Source organism: Salvelinus namaycush, chromosome 8 (genome assembly GCF_016432855.1).
Source record: "Salvelinus namaycush isolate Seneca chromosome 8, SaNama_1.0, whole genome shotgun sequence".
Taxonomy (NCBI): Eukaryota; Metazoa; Chordata; class Actinopteri; order Salmoniformes; family Salmonidae; genus Salvelinus; species Salvelinus namaycush.
In genome coordinates this window covers 46039271-46056220 of record NC_052314.1, presented here as the reverse complement: position 1 = coordinate 46056220, position 16950 = coordinate 46039271, and the positions used below count along the sequence as shown (strand labels likewise).

At 40.4% G+C, this 16950-nt stretch overlaps 1 protein-coding gene across 2 annotated transcripts in view; it reads left to right on the top strand.

The window, feature by feature from the left end:
* The first annotated feature begins 2046 nt into the window (after positions 1–2046).
* The window catches only part of LOC120052744 (protein cramped-like), a 56863-nt gene continuing 41959 nt past the window's right edge, over positions 2047–16950 (top strand). Inside the window, exons 1-3 of one of the 2 annotated variants that reach the window (XM_038999834.1) lie at positions 2047–2169; positions 2541–2902; positions 6995–7200. In XM_038999834.1, the coding sequence (XP_038855762.1) occupies positions 2120–2169; positions 2541–2902; positions 6995–7200 (618 nt within the window). In that variant the 5' untranslated portion in view covers positions 2047–2119. Of the gene's footprint in view, positions 2170–2190; positions 2345–2540; positions 2903–6994; positions 7201–16950 lie in introns of those variants that run through there. The other variant, XM_038999835.1, reaches the window with a different exon arrangement.

The window sequence follows — 16950 nt, the reverse complement described above, 5'->3', positions numbered from 1 at the left end:
CCATCCCCAGTCGTAGACTCCTTGGTAAATCTTCTGAAAAACCCACCTGGATGAAGCCATACAGCCACTAGTTTAGGGCGCTTGAAGCTCACTAGTCAGCTGGAATAGGCCTTGAAATAAACCATTGTGGGGGGGAAATGTAGTGATCCTCTGCCCTATTCAACAGTCTACAGGCCTCTGCCATCTCGTTGTTTCAAATAAAAACACAAACAGCTACAGTACAGTTAGCTAACTAGCTAAACAGCTAGCTTCTCAGTTCAGTTAGTAAAATAACTGACTTGACAATGTTGCACTGCTGTGGATCAATATATATAAAATCAAAATTTAATTAGCTAACAAAATAAAAGTTGATTTAAAAAGAGTCTGTTAAAAAAACACCTAAAACTATTCAAATATGTATAATACTTGGAGCTTTCTGCCTGGGCGACCTCCAAGGCAACCACGGATTCTAGGTTTTCCAATGCGAAAGTGATTGATTTAAAAAAAAACATTTAATCTGCCTTCCCAATGAAAACGAGCTAGAAAATTCAAACGTTTATTTTAGGAATTTTTGTATTTCGACGATGCACCATGCTGCATTGTTGTCAAAATGTTCGATTTGTGAGGGCACTCCTCCCCGCTTTCGCCCGATGACGTTACAGGTTTTGGCCCGGCCAATGTAAAATGACTCCCCGCGCACTCAATAACGTATGTTGATTGAGGTATCCAATTGGTTCATTTGCATCCTCTAAATCATCAACAATTGGAGCTCTTGAATGTCAATCATATGTTTTTCTCCTCAACTGACTAATCAGGAGATTTGTTTTTGAGTTGGAGTGGGCGTACTTGTGCAAGAGAGAGTTGTCAATCGGAGTTAGTTTAGTTTGCACGTTTTCTCATGAAGTCGTGAACACAAAAGTCAAGACAAGGTAATTTTATGAATTGCTTAATCTTTGTCTCACTGCAACTGAATGCAATACTGTGCATAATTTCGTGTGAATTTGTGCTTGAGACTATTCGTTTGCTATCAAGTATCATTAAGTTGACTGGGTTTTGGCCGCACATCGCTAGCAAACATTACCAAAGTGAATTTAGCTAGTAACGTTAGCTAGTAGCTAGCACCCGTGTAACGTTAGTTGCTTTTTGGAGTGTGTGTATCCCGTTCCTCCTAAAATGTACCTATAGAAATGACAGGGGTTACGAGATGGATAACAGCTGACTATCTACTGATCTATCAGCTGAGGAGGTGAGGATAGCAACCACAGAATAAAGCAATCAGTCAAACAAACGATAGATCATTCAATTAGCTAGTCTTATATTTCTGCAAGAAAAAATCTTATTTTTGTAAATTTGTTTGAGTTTGAAAAGAGTTTGCTCTCATTAGGTTGGAAATCATGATTTAGAGAACACATACATCTGACACAGTAATACAATGTCGTATCTTGTTTCCCTGCATGGGAATGAATTTCAAAGAATTAAGGGTGTATGTTTGAGACGTGACAGTTGTTTGAAGTTGTAGCTACAGTAGTAATGTTTCTTTCCTCAAAATATTTGGAGACGTCTAAAGAGATGAAACACCTGTATCAGTGCATGTTAGAAGTAATATGTATCTTGCAACTTAAGTTAAATGCAGTGTCTGCTCTATGTATATATGGATTAGATATTGTTGTAGTTGAACACTCATAATATTCTATTGGTTTCAGTGCTTGTGGTATCCGCTGTTGCTTTCTGAAGCTGAGAGTTAATATCAGAAGCAACTTTTTTTATGCAGTTAACATAATGTCGTCAAACATCTTAATGTTTAAAACAACAATTCTGGAGATGACGTGGTGATAAGCAAAATTGAGACTGCGAACGTTCTATACTCTTGTGGCTGTAGTAAAAACTAAAACCAGCTAGTTTATTCAGATTATTTATTTTGAGCGTTTGAAGCATGTTAAATGTTTGACCAAACATTTCAGCTTGTCTAAGGCAATAAATTGAGAGTAAGAGTGTGGTACTCGGATAGTGAACAGTTGAGCTGCGCAGAGTTCAATTCAGTCAAAGCTTGAGCGAGGTGAAGATATTCGCGGCTAGACCCTGTTCATGCTTTGAAAATGCCCAATTTTATATACTGTTACATACCAAAACCGTCGGGTCGATGGTGAAAAGAAAGAAGATAGCATCTGCTGTCGAAGAGCATGAAAATGGGTAACCTTGTCTGATAAAGAAGCACTTTAAATAGAGGTCGAATGTATCGAAAGGTTTTACGTTGTCGTTTCAGCGGGCGCTAAACTCAGGGGCGCTCGTATTTGAATTTCGGATAAAAATAAAACCATGTAAACTGTTAGAAGTTTAAGATGACTAACAAAAACACACGAACAAGGTAATAGTAATATTTTGGCTTTCAAAATCTAAATGAAAACATAGACAGAATCTTCGTGTTTCGATGGGACTGTGAGGGGATTTGAAACAAGCAGCGGCGGCCATGTTGAGAGAAAGAGAACGTCGTCTTTTTTAAGTTGATTTGCGTTGTGATGTCTTTTAAATGTTAAACATTTGTATTGACTGTGTTTTGCCAGGATGACAGTTGGGCTGAGAGACGGCATCGGTTTCGATGACCCGAATAATTCGGGCAGAAAGCTTGACGGTTGTGACGAGGAGGAGAGCGGAGATCAGGGGAGCGAGGAGCGTAGTACAAAGAGAGACGGATTGGAAATTCATACTCTATCAACTACGGGCTGCACCAGTTCAGCACCGGTTATTACCACCTCCGTATCGAACCCGTCTGGACCTTGCTCGAGCCAACAGCCCCGGTCCTCGACAGCACCGAGTCACGACCAGCATCATTTTCTGAGATCCAGCGTTCGACCCCCGAGCAAACGAATCCGGAAGGATTCCATCGCCCCAACTATCAATGGTCACAACGGGGCGAAATCGAAAGGTATGCTGTGATAGTGTTTGTGCATGGTGCTGCCAGGTGACCACCTGTTTTATGTGTTAAAGGAGTACCCAGTCCCTCTACTCCCCGTTGGTAGTGGACCTACCTACTTTTGCCAATCTATTGATGATGGTTGAATATGGTCAGTGTTTTGAATGCAGGATATTGCGTTTATGCTGCCCCTATCTATACAAAACGGGCACTTTAATTGTTTAGAGGCAGGAGCCTGGAAACCACTATTAATTGCATTCAAGTTGCGAGGCTGTCCCATATGATTGCTTATGAGAGGGAGACCGATGTGGGACAACTCTTTATGAGTTGTCAGCATTTTAATTCATATTTTATTGAATGCCCATTTTGGGTATTGGAATAGTACTTAACATAATATTTTTTGAAGCAGTGCTCACTCTGTTGTTGAGGATTGGGTTGTGTGTCTGTCTCTCCTGACTTGCACATTGTGAGGTGGCGGCCAGTGTTGCTCCAAGCCAGTCTCACATGTTGTTTTTGGAACTTCGCTCCACTCCTCATTGCAAGCCTGGCAAATGGAACAGACTTCCTTTCCTGCTGCCTCACTTTGCCAGCACGTCAGCCACAGGAGGGGAGGGTCTCTGTAGTCTGTGTTGTGTTTTGGAGGACAATGATGTTGTAAGTGACACGCTGGCCTCAGTCTGACTGTTTGTGCAAAAACGGTCATTCTAACCAGTTCTTTTTTTAAAAGCTATTGGTCTCTATCTCCTCTGTCGCTATAGGCGTAGGGACTAGAGGTCGGCCGATTTAATCGGCATGGCAGTTTTCATAACAATCGGTAATCGGCATTTTTGGACGCCGATTATGACGATTACATTGCACTCCACGAGGAGACTGCGTGGCAGGCTGACCACCTGTTACGTGAGTGCAGCAAGTTGCTAGCTAGCATTTAACTTATTAAAAAAACGATCTATCTTAACATAATCACTAGTTAACTACACATGGTTGATGATATTACTAGTTTTTTAAAAATGTTTTATTATTTTATTTTTGTATTTTCCAATTAACAACATTCAAGACAAACATGACAAGATATTAGACAACAATAGGACAAGTGACAATAACAGATGAGCGTAACAAAGAAAAAAAAAAAAAAACAAATTATAATTATATATACAGACATACAATAAAAAAATTTTTTTTAAATAATGAGACATTGGATCATAAGGTCACCTGCCGTAGGCTACATATTATACGTTACGTGTGAAACATTATATAAGGATAATATAGAGGTTCATTCAATGTGATGTGGGGGGAGATTCTCCATATAGTCAATAAAAGGTTGCCAAGTTCTGTAAAATGTATTTAACTTATTCCTCAAGCGGTAAGTAATTTTCTCCAGTGGGATACAACTATTAACTTCTGATAGCCACATTGCAACTGGCAGGGGGGAATCCAATTTCCATTTCAAGGCGATACATTTCCTGGCAATCGCTAGCAATATTTCTGTTAGCTTTATAGTATGGCTTTGCCTAAGATTGGTGTTAGTAAAGTTGCCCAGTAGACAGACCTCCGGGTCTAAAGGGAATGCAACCCCATGAATTGAGGATATGGTATCGCATACCCCCTGCCAGAAACCGTGTAGTTTTGAACACTGCCGATGATATTACTAGTTTAACTAGCTTGTTCTGCGTTGCAAATAATCAATGGGGTGCCTGTTAATTTATCATCGAATCATAGCCTACTTCAACTTCGCCAAAACGGGTGATTTAACAAAAGCGCATTGGCGAAAAAAGCACTGTCGTTGCACAAATGTACCTAACGATAAGGATCAATGTCTTTCTTAAAATCAATACACAGAAGTATATATTTTTTTAACCCTGCATATTTAGTTAAAAGAAATTCATGTTAGTGGGCAATATTAATGAGGGAAATCGTCACTTCTCTTGCGTTCAGTGCAAGCAGAGTCGGTATATGCAGCAGTTTGGGCCGCCTGGCTTGTTGCGAACTTGTTGCGAACTGTGTGAAGACCATTTCTTCCAAACAAAGACTGTAATTAATTTGCCAGAATTTTACATAATCATGACATAATGTTGAAGGTTGTGCAATATAACAGCAATATTTAGACAAAGGGTTGCCACCCATTCGATAAAATACGGAACGGTTCCGTATTTCACTGAAAGAATGAACGTTTTGTTTTTGAAATGACAGTTTCTGGATTTGACCATATTAATGACCCTATTTCTGTGTGTTTATATTTTAATTGTCTATTATTTGATAGAGCAGTCTGACTGAGCGGTGGTAGGCAGCAGCAGGCTCGTAAGCATTCATTCAAACGGCGCTTTCCTGCGTTTGCCAGCAGCTCTTCGCAATGCTTGAAGCACAGCGCTGTTTATGAATTCAAGCCTATCAACTCCTGAGATTAGGCTGGCAATACTATAGTGCCGATAAGAACATCTAATAGTCGAAGGTATATGAAACACAAATGGTATAGAGAGAAATAGTCCTATAATAACTACAACCTAAAACTTCTTAACTGGGAATATTGAAGACTCATGCTAAAAGCAGCTTTCATATGTTCTCATGTTCTCAAGCAAGGAACTTAAACGTTAGCTTTTTTACATGGCACATATTGCACTTTTACTGTCTTCTCCAACACTGTTTTTGCATCATTTAAACTAAATTGAACACGTTTCATTATTTATTTGAGACTAAATTGATTTTTATTTATGTATTATATTAAGTTAAAATAAAAGTGTTAATTCAGTATTGTTGTAATTGTCATTATTACAAATATATATGTAAATAAATCGGCATCGGCGTTGAAAAATCATAATCCGTCGAACTCTAGTAGGGACAAGTTACTTAAGCAAAGTAAACAACCCCCCCCCCCCCCCCCCCGCCATCTGCTTCTTCTGCCCTTCTACTCAACGTGAGCATTTGGTATGATATTTAGGTTGTGACACTTGCTTTTCTCTCTTGTTCATTCTCCTATTTTCTCTCTCACAACTCACACTCGCATGTACATTCAATCACTTACTCACTGTCTCTAAAACACTCATACACTGAACAAAAATATAAAAGCAACATGTGTTGGTTACATGAGCTGAAATAAAATTCCACAAATGTTCCATTTGCACAAAAATCTTATTTCTCAAAAATGTTGTGCATAAAGTTGTTTACATCCCTGTTACTGAGCATTTCTCCTTTGCCAAGATAATCCATCCACCTTACAGGTGTGGCATATCAAGAAGCTGATTATACAGGTGCATCTTGTGCTGGGGATAATCAAAGGCCACCAGGACAGCTGATGAAACTATGGGTTTGCACAACTGAATATTTTCTGCACAAACTGTCACAAACCATCTCCGGGAAGCTTATCTTGCGTGCACGTCGTCCTCACCAGGGTCTTGACCTGACTGCAGTTCGGCGTCGTAACCGACTTCAGTGGGCAAATGCTCCCTTCGATGGCCACTGGCATGCTGGAGAAGTGCCCTTCACGGATTAATCCCGGTTTCAACTGTACTGGGCAGAAGGCGCCATGTGGGCGAGCGGTTTGCTGATGTGAACGGAGGTGTTGTTACACGTGGTCTGCCATTGCGAGGACGACCAGCTGTCCGTCCTGTCTCCCTGTAGCGCTGTCTTAGGCGTCTCACAGTACGGACATTGCAATTTATTGCCCTGGCCTCATCTGCAGTCCTCATGCCTCCTTGCAGCATGCCTAAAGCACGTTCACGCAGATGAGCAGGGACCCTAGGCATCTTTCTTTTGGTGTTTTTCAGAGTCAGTAGAAAGGCCTATTTAGTGTCCTAAGTTCTCATAACTGTGACCTTAATTGCCTACCGTCTGTAAGCTGTTAGTGTCTTAACAACAGCTTCACAGGTGCATGTTCATTAATTGTTTTATGGTTCATTGAACAAGCATGGGAAACAGTGTTTAAACCCTTTACAATGAAGATCTGTGAAGTTATTTGGATTTTTACGAATTATCTTTGAAAGACAGGGTCCTGAAAAAGGGACGTATCTTTTTTGCTGAGTTTATTTGGTGCTTGTGACAAATCAAATTTGATTTGTTGCGGTTTATATTTTTGTTCAGTGTACTTTTCCTCACCCTCTCTCTCTCACACAGGTTCAGAGAATGGTCCCTCTCACCAGGTGTCGGCTGGTCAGTCCGGCTCCACGTCAGGCTCTACGGGACCCTCAGGCAAGGCTGCCCCTAGAGGCCAAGGACCCGGGGACAAGGAGGAGCCAGTGGGCAGCCAGAAGAGACCCAGGAGACAGTGGGAGTCCTGGAGTGCAGAGGACAAGAACAGCTTCTTCGAAGGGCTCTACGAGGTAAGTCAACTTGTTGAGTAGTACGCAATATAAATATAGGTGCAGTGGAAGCGCCTGTGCATCTGAAGACAATGTCTGAAAAATACAGCTAATGTTTTCTTTCCAATTAGCATTTTATGAGCTACTTCATAATAAAAAGAATACACTTATTTTATATATAGCGCTTTTCATGGACTCATTCGAAGATAGTGTATAATAATAGTTAGATAGTAACTTTACGTTAACACTCTCTAGGGTATGTGGGACGGTAGCGTCCCACCTCGTCAACAGCCAGTGAAACTGCAGGGCGCTAAATTCAAAACAACAGAAATCCCATAATTTAAATTCCTCAAACATACCATTTAAATTCCTCAAACATACAAGTGTTTTACACCATTTTAAAGCTACACTTGTAAAGTGTCAAAGTGTCCGATTTCAAAAAGGTTTTACGACGAAAGCACACCAAACGATTGATAGGTATGAGCCAAGTCATAGAAAAAGACAGCCATTTTTCCAGCCAAAGAGAGCAGTAACAAAAAGCAGAAATGGAGATAAAATTAATCACTAACCTTTTGATGATCTTCATCAGATGACACTCATAGGACTTCATGTTACACAATACATGTATGTTTTGTTCGGGAAAGTTCATATTTATATAAAAAAATCTGAGTGTAGGCGGGACGCTTCTGTCTCACTTGGCAAAAAGCCTGAGAAAATGCAGAGCGCCATAATTCAAATTAATTACTATGAAAATGACTTTAAAAATCAAACTTTCATTAAATCACACGAATGATACCAAATTAAAGCTACACTGGTTGTGAATCCAGCCAACATGTCAGAATTCAAATAGACTTTTCGGCGAAAGCATACAATGCTATTTTCTGAGGATAGCACCATTGTAAACCAAGAGAGATAAGCATATTCCAACCCTGCAGGCACGACACAAAACGCAGAAATAAAAATATAATTCAAGCCTTACCTTTGACGAGCTTCTGTTGTTGGCACTCCAATATGTCCCATAAACATCACAAATGGTCCTTTTGTTCGATTAATTCCATCTATATATCCACAATGTCCATTTATTTGGCGCGTTTGATCCAGAAAAACACAGGTTCCAACTTGCTCAAACGTGACGACAAAATATCTCAAAGGTTACCTGTAAACTTTGCCAAAAAAGGTCAAACTACTTTTGTAATACAACTTTAGGTATTTTTTAACGTTAATAATTGATAAAATTGAAGACGGGATGATCTGTGTTCAATACAGGATTAAAACCAACCGTAGCATGCCTTCTGGTCATGCACTTCTATCTCACAGGACACCAAGAGTGACTCGACTTCAAGATGGCCGTATTTATTCATTACACAAAGGAATAACCTCAACCTATTTCCCAGGACTGTTGACATCTGGTGGAAGCCGTAGGAACTGCAAGCAATTAGCTTAGAAATCTGGTTTCCCAATGAAAACTCATTGAAAAGACAGTGACCTCAAAAAGAAAATCTGAATGGTTTGTCCTCTGGGTTTTGCCTGCTAAATAAGTTCTGTTATACTCAGACATGATTCAAACAATTTTAGAAACTTCAGTGTTTTCTATCCAAATCTGCTAATAATATGCATATCTTATCTTCTGGGGATGAGTAACTGGCAGTTGAATTTGGGTATGCTTTTCATCCAAATGTGAAAATGCTGCCCCCTACCCTAGAGAAGTTAAGTAATGTGGGGCTTGCTTTAATATTTTTTGTGTAAGAAGTTAAAACAGTTTTACTTTACTATTTGAAGCAAAGCATCTACATGGTCTTAACTTGTTATGGCTGAAGGGGCAGTATTGAGTAGCTTGGATGAAAGGTGCCCATATCAAACGGCCTGCTCCTCAGTCATAGTTCCTAATATTTGCATATTAGTATTGGATAGAAAACACTAAAGTTTCTTAAACTGTTTGAATTATGTCTGTGAGATTAACAGAACTCATATTGGCAGGCAAAATCCTGAGTTGAAATCAAAACAGGAAGTCAGAAATCTGAGCTTGTCTGTATTCACCAGAGTCCCTTAAGAAATCCACTTGAGTTATGAATGATGTTGCACTGCCTAGGGGTTCCACTAGATGTCAACCATCAATAGAAATTCCAATGAGACTTCTATGATGTTGTGGGAGAGAATGAGTGCAGAATCAGTCTGGTGTCCATCAAGAAGCCATTTCCTGATCATGCCTTTTCTTCATGCAAGACACTGACGTTCCATTGCTCAAGCAGACAAGAACAAATACTCCAGTTGGAATTTTATTGAAGCTATATGTTAAAAACATCCTAATGATTGATGCAGTACTTGGTTTGAAATGTTTCTTCGACCGGTAATATCACATTTTGAAGTTTTTGTCCGATATAACGCTGACCAGAATTAGCGTTTGGATATGTAAACCAGACGCGCTAACAAAAGAAGGTATTTGGACATAAATAACAGATTTTTTCTAACAAAACAAACATTTATTGGGGACCTGGGATTCCTGGTGTGCTTTCTGATGTAGATCATCAAAGGTAATGGAATATTTATCATGTATTTTTATGTTTATGGTGACGCCATCTTTGCAGCTGTGGTATGCTATTTTTGAGCGCCGTCTCAGATTATAGCGTGCATTTCTTTTTCCGTAAAGTTTTTTTGAAATCTGACATAGCGGTTGCATTAAGGAGAGGTATATCTATAATCCAATGTGTATAATTTGTATTATCATCTATACAAGTATTTCTGTTGAAACGATGGGCTATGCAAAGTCACTTGATGTTTTTGCATTTAGTGAATCTTGTCGCCTCAATGTAAACTCAGATTTTTTTATATAAATATGAATTTAATCAAACAAAAATGCATGTATTGTGTAACATGAAGTCCTATGAGTGTCTGATGAAAATAATTGAAGGTTAGTGATTCATTTTATCTCTATTCTGGTTTTTGTGAAGCTATCTTTAGCTGGAAAAAATGGCTGTGATTATTGTGGTTTTGTGGTGACCTAACAATCGTTTGTAGTGCTTTCGCTGAAAAGCCTATTTGAAATCGGACACTTTGGTGGGATTAACAACAAGATTACCTTTAAAATTATATAAGACACATGAATGTCTGAGGAATTTTAATTATGAGATTTCTGTTTTGAATTTGGCGCCCTGCACTTGGACTGGCTGTTGTCATATCGGTCCCGTTACCGGGACTGCAGCCGTTACATTGAGTAAAATACTTGGTCTGATTACTTTGATATACTACTGAACTGATTCAGAATTACATTGATTAGGCATATGCATCCTACCTTTTGAAGCATCTCTTTGAGTAGGCTATCTATCCCTTTTCCGTTTTTCCTGCACCATCCAAATGTGAGCATAGCCAAGGTACCATGTTATCTAACTAGCCAGGTAACATTACTAAACGAGGTAATTGTTATCAAACCAAACCACAAGTGAACTCAGCAAAAAAAGATAAGTCTCTTTTTCAGGACCCTGTCTTTCACAGATAATTCATAAAAATCCAAATAACTTCACAGATCTTCATTGTAAAGGGTTTAAACACTGTTTCCCATGCTTGTTCAATGAACCATAAACAATTAATGAACATTCACCTGTGGAACGGTCGTTAACACACTAACAGCTTACAGGCGGTAGGCAATTAAGGTCACAGTTATGAGAACTTACGACACTAAAGAGGCCTTTTTACTGACTCTGAAAAACACCAAAAGAAAGATGCCCAGGGTCCCTGCTCATCTGCGTGAACGTGCCTTAGGCATGCTGCAAGGAGGCATGAGTACTGCAGATGTCGGTACATCTGAACATCACACCTGCGGGACAGGTACAGGATGGCAATAACTGCCTGAGTTACACCAGGAATGGACAGTCCCTCTATCAGTGCTCAGACTGTCCTCAATAGGCTGAGAGGCAGGACTGAGGGCTCGTAGGCCTGTTGTAAGGCAGGTCCTCACCAGACATCACCGGCACCAACGTCACCTATGGGCACAAATCCCACCGTCGCTGGACCAGACAGGACTGGCAAAACGTGCTCTTCACTGACGAGTCAAAGTTTTGTCTAACCAGGGGTGATGCTCGGATTCGCGTTTATCGTCAAAGGAATGAGCGTTACACCGAGGCCTGTACTCTGGAGCGGGATCGAGGTGGAGGGTTCGTCATGGTCTGGGGCGGTGTGTCACAGCATCGAACTGAGTTTGTTGGCATTGCAGGCAATCTCAACGCTGTGCATTAAATGGAAGACATCCTCCTCCCTCATGTGGTACCCTTCCTGCAGGCTCATCCTGACATTACCCTCCAGTATGACAATGCCACCACGCACAGAACGAGCAGTATGGCTGATTTCCTGCAAGACAGAGAATGTCTGTGTTCTGCCATGGCCAGCGAAGAGCCCGGATCTCAATCCCATTGAGCACAACTGGGACCTGTTGGATCAGAGGGTGAGGGCTAGGGCCAAATCCCCCCCAGAAATGTCCGGGAACTGGCAGGTGCCTTGGTGGGAAGAGTGGGGTAACATCTCACAGCAAGAACTGGCAAATCTGGTGCAGTCCATGAGGAGGAGATGCACTGCAGTACTTTAATGCAGCTGGTGGCCACACCAGATACTGACTGACTTTTGATTTTGACCCCCCCCTGTTCAGGGACACATTATTCAATTTCTGTTAGTCACATGTCTGTGGAACTTGTTCAGTTTATGTCTCAGTTGATGAATCTTGTTATGTTCATACAAATATTTACACATGTTAAGTTTGCTGAAAATAAACGCAGTAGACAGTGAGGATGTTTTTTTGTTGTTGCTGCGTTTATCAACCTTACTTTGGAATGTGGGGCTTTGAAATGTTAGAACACATTTCATCAGAAATAACTACACTTGGACTTCTTCACTTTTATGCACTCTCCCACTTGAATACAAACACTAATAATAGAGTACAGAAGACAGGCATTGAGGTTTTAAATAAATTACAACTTATTTTTTTCACAATGTATTTGGACGACAGTGGGATGTTCATGATGTCCTCTGGGTAGGCATGGGCTACTTTGTAGTTAATGCTGCAATATATGTAACTTTTTGAGCGACTTCACAAAATTCACAGATATGTGAGCTGTAATTCTCATTGAAAGAAAGTCTAAGTAGGATATCTGTTCTGTGCGCTATTTCTATGCTTCCCGTTCTTAAGTTTAGTTTGTGCGAATTTTACTTTCGGTTGTGTACACCAGCTGAAAATGCAATATTTCTGGAAATGGAAAATTATATTTCATAACAGTTTTTGATTGTAAAATGTTTATTTAACTAGGCAAGTCATTTAAGAACATATTCTTATTTACAATGACGACCTACCCTGGCCAAACCCGCACGACGCTGGGCCAATTGTGTGCTGCCCTATGGGACTCCCAATCACGGCCGGATGTGATACAGCCTGGATTCGTACCAAGGGACTGTAGTGACGCCTCTTGCACTGAGATGCAGTGCCTTAGACTGCTGCGCCACTCGGGAGCCCAATGATTATCTATACTATGCGTGCTTGTTTTGTCACAAACTGAAATTAGGCAAACTATTTTGATTTTAGCAACCAGGAAATGGAAGAGCGATTTCTTCATTGTGAAAAATTTTGGGGAAAGTCTTTCCATCTCTTCCAGAAGGTTATCATTATCATCATTGCTAACAGCTACACAAAGTGTAGACATACGTGCACACACTGACGTGTATTCCTGTGCTGTTTTAGAAAGTTGCAGGACAATACGTATCACTGATGCTGACTGTACTGAATAGGCTACACAACTCATTTGAATTAAAATGTTTAAACTAAAGTTGTTGCGTGTGAACTGAAAAGTTTTCACACGGAACAAGAATGTTTTTCCCTTTTAGCCTATGTATCAGATTAATGTACTGTGTTATTAGGGGTGTGACAACCTGCCTATACTCGTAAATCCTATACGTAAATTGACTGTTGATACTCGTGATCGGGAAAAACTGAAGTGTTTTATTATGCCTAAGTAGATGTTTGCAAAATGCCTCTATCCTTGCAGGGTTATAGTAAAAAAATAAATATATATATAATGTTGCCGATTAGGAGCAGTCCCTGGAGGTGTATTAGTGTCTGTGTCCTTTCCTCAACTTGCAGCGGGCAGACAAGCTTGCTGTCACTGTCAGAATGTGTGTCTTTTTTAACCTCCTCTTGCTTTGCTTCTTATATTATGCACATTGATCGCTTGCTAGCAAACGTCCTCGACCTATTGATTTATTATATTAGCAGCAGGCCACAGGAGGCAGCAGCAATCTAAATTATTAGACCGAAACATGAGATGTGATTGGGGAAAATATAAAGCGAGGGAACAGAACACTTCACTCTATCAAATCCGAGCAGCAGGATCTTCACAGACAGGCAAACTAGCCAGTTGCGTTAATTAGAGCACGGGGCACGATCCTGAGGACGTTGTGCTGTTGCCTTGGCTGCTTTCTTGGTGTTTACAATTCTTCATCTTCATTACTCGGCCTGTGTGAGTATAAATAGAAATTGGCCCGTTTGGGCTGCTCAAGGATGAGACATGAGAGCTGTTTGCTGACATCCGACAATGTGAGCGGCACGAGGAGCGGAGCATGCCCAATTTGACTTGAGCGAGGTGGGTAGCTAACTGTGTCATTGAAGTAAAGTATTTATAAACAACACATCTATTCTATTATCTGTACAATGGGCTATCATTGTTTTTGGTCCCCAAGGCTTGACATATTACCTCTTTTCAAGAAGCTTTTTGTTTTGATAGGGTTATTTTGCCTAAAAGCCTTTAGGTCTACTTATAGAAAAAAAAAGAAGAAAAAAACTCCTCATCCCTGCCCAGTGGACCGAAGGGTGTTTAGCATCCCCAGTGGCTCTGCAAGTTAAGAGGCTACAGACTCTGGCCAAACTCGTGTTTCTAAAAATGAATTCAAAGGCACTGAGCATAATAAGGCATTTTACATTAAATTTAAAGTCACCGCCTACAGTCGTGGCCAAAAGTTGAGAATGACACATTAATTTTCACAAAGTCTCCTGCCTTAGTTTGTATGATGGCAATTTGCATATACTCCAGAATGTTATGAAGAGTGACCAGATGAATTGCAATTAATTGCAAAGTCCCTCTTTGCATTGCAAATAAACTGAATTCCCCAAAAACATTTCCACTGCATTTCAGCCCTGCCACAAAAGGACCAGCTGACATGTCAGTGATTCTTTCGTTAACACAGGTGTGAGTGTTGACGAAGGACAAGGCTGGAGATCACTCCGTCATGCTGATTGAGTTCGAATAACAGACTGGAAGCTTCAAAAGGAGGGTGGTGCTTGGAATCATTGTTCTTCCTCTGTCAAACATGGTTACCTGCAAGGAAACACGTGCCGTCATCATTGCTTTGCACAAAAAGGGCTTCACAGGCAAGGATATTGCTGCCAGTAAGATTGCACCTAAATTAACCATTTATCAGATCATCAAAAACTTCAAGGAGAGCGGTTCAATTGTTGTGAAGAAGGCTTCAGGGCGCCCAAGAAAGTCCAGCAAGCTCCAGGACCATCTCCTAAAGTTGATTCAGCTGCGGGATCGGGGCACCACCAGTACAGAGCTTGCTCAGGAATGGCAGCAGGCAGGTGTGAGTGCATCTGCACACACAGTGAGGCGAAGACTTTTGGAGGATGGCCTGGTGTCAAGAAGGGCAGCAAAGAAGCCACTTCTCTCCAGGAAAAACATCAGGGACAGACTGATATTCTGCAAAAGGTACAGGGATTGGACTGCTGAGGACTGGGGTAAAGTCATTTTCTCTGAATCCCCTTTCCGATTGTTTGAGGAATCCGGAAAAAAGCTTTTCCGGAGAAGACAAGTTGAGCGCTACCATCAGTCCTGTGTCATGCCAACAGTAAAGCATCCTGAGACCATGTGTCGGGTTGCTTCTCAGCCAAGGGAGTGGGCTCACTCACAATTTTGCCTAAGAACACAGCCATGAATAAAGAATGGTACCAACACATCCTCCGAGAGCAACTTCTCCCAACCATCCAGGAATAGTTTGGTGATGAACAATGCTGTTTCCTGCATGATGGAGCACCTTGCCATAAGGCAAAAGTGATAACTAAGTGGCTCGGGGAACAAAACATTGATATTTTGGGTCCATGACCAGGAAACTCCCCAGACCTTAATCCCATTGAGAACTTGTGGTCAATCCTCAAGAGGTGGGTGGACAAACAAAAACCCACAAATTCTGACAAACTCCAAGCATTGATTATGCAAGAATGGGCTGCCATCAGTCAGGATGTGGCCCAGAAGTTAATTGACAGCATGCCAGGGCGGATTGCAGAGGTCTTGAAAAAGAAGGGTCAACACTGCAAATATTGACTCTTTGCATCAACTTCATGTCATTGTCAATAAAAGCCTTTGACACTTATGAAATGCTTGTAATTATACTTCAGTATTCCATAGTAACATCTGACAAAAATATCTAAAGACACTGAAGCAGCAAACTTTGATAATTAATATTTGTGTCATTCTCAACTTTTGGCAACGACTGTATATGCACAATTTATAGACTGATGATTTAATACAACAAAATGTTGTTTAAAAGTTGAGTGCTTAATGTTCCTGCTAGACTGGTGTCGCACTCCCAAATTCTACACAAGTTAATTATTTGTTGGCTATAGCCTTGAAATAAGACTAAATCATTTTCTTAGACTACTTGTCTTGCTCCTGACCTGTTTAGTGTGTATATGCTGTTTTAATACATGTAGCCTATTTTGAAATGATGAGAGCTTCTTAGTCACCTTTTTATTGTTATTTTTATATTTAATACTTGTCATTTAAATTGTCTGGTTTAGTTTCAATACTTCAAAACCAGGTAGTCACAAATAGATGGGTTTTGGTTCAATTGTGATTTTTAATGGATGGAGCAAATTTGGAGTGCCATTTTTTATGAAAATGTATGAAAAATACAACTATCTTTAAGTATTTGTCCCTGAGTCAATACATGTTAGCATCACCTTTCACTTCACCCCTACCTCGACTAGCCTGTACCCCCACACATGGACTCTGTACCGGTACCCCTTGTATATAGCCTTGTTATATTATTGTTTATTTCAAATCAAATTTTATTTGTCACATACACATGGTTAGCAGATGTTAATGCGAGTGTAGCGAAATGCTTGTGCTTCTAGTTCCGACAATGCAGTAATAACCAACGAGTAACCTAACAATTCCACAACTACTACCTTATACACACAAGTGTAAAGGGATAAAGAATATGTACATAAAGATATATGAATGAGTGATGGTACAGAACGGCATAGGCAAGATGCAGTAGATGGTATAGAGTACAGTATATGAGATGAGTAATGTAGGGTATGTAAACATTATATTAAGTGGCATTGTTTAAAGTGGCTAGTGGTACATTTTTACATAATTTCCATCAATTCCCATTATTAAAGTGGCTGTAGTTGAGTCAGTATGTTGGCAGCGGCCGCTAAATGTTAGTGGTGGCTGTTTAACAGTCTGATGGCCTTGAGATAGAAGCTGTTTTTCAGTCTCTCGTTCCCTGCTTTGATGTACCTGTACTGACCTCGCCTTCTGGATGATAGCGGGGTGAACAGGCAGTGGCTTGGGTGGTTGTTGTCCTTGATGATCTTTATGGCCTTCCTGTGACATCGGGTGATGTACAGTGGGGCAAAAAAGTATTTAGTCAGCCACCAATTGTGCAAGTTCTCCCACTTAAAAAGATGAGAGAGGCCTGTAAATTTCATCATAGGTACACTTCAACAATGACAGA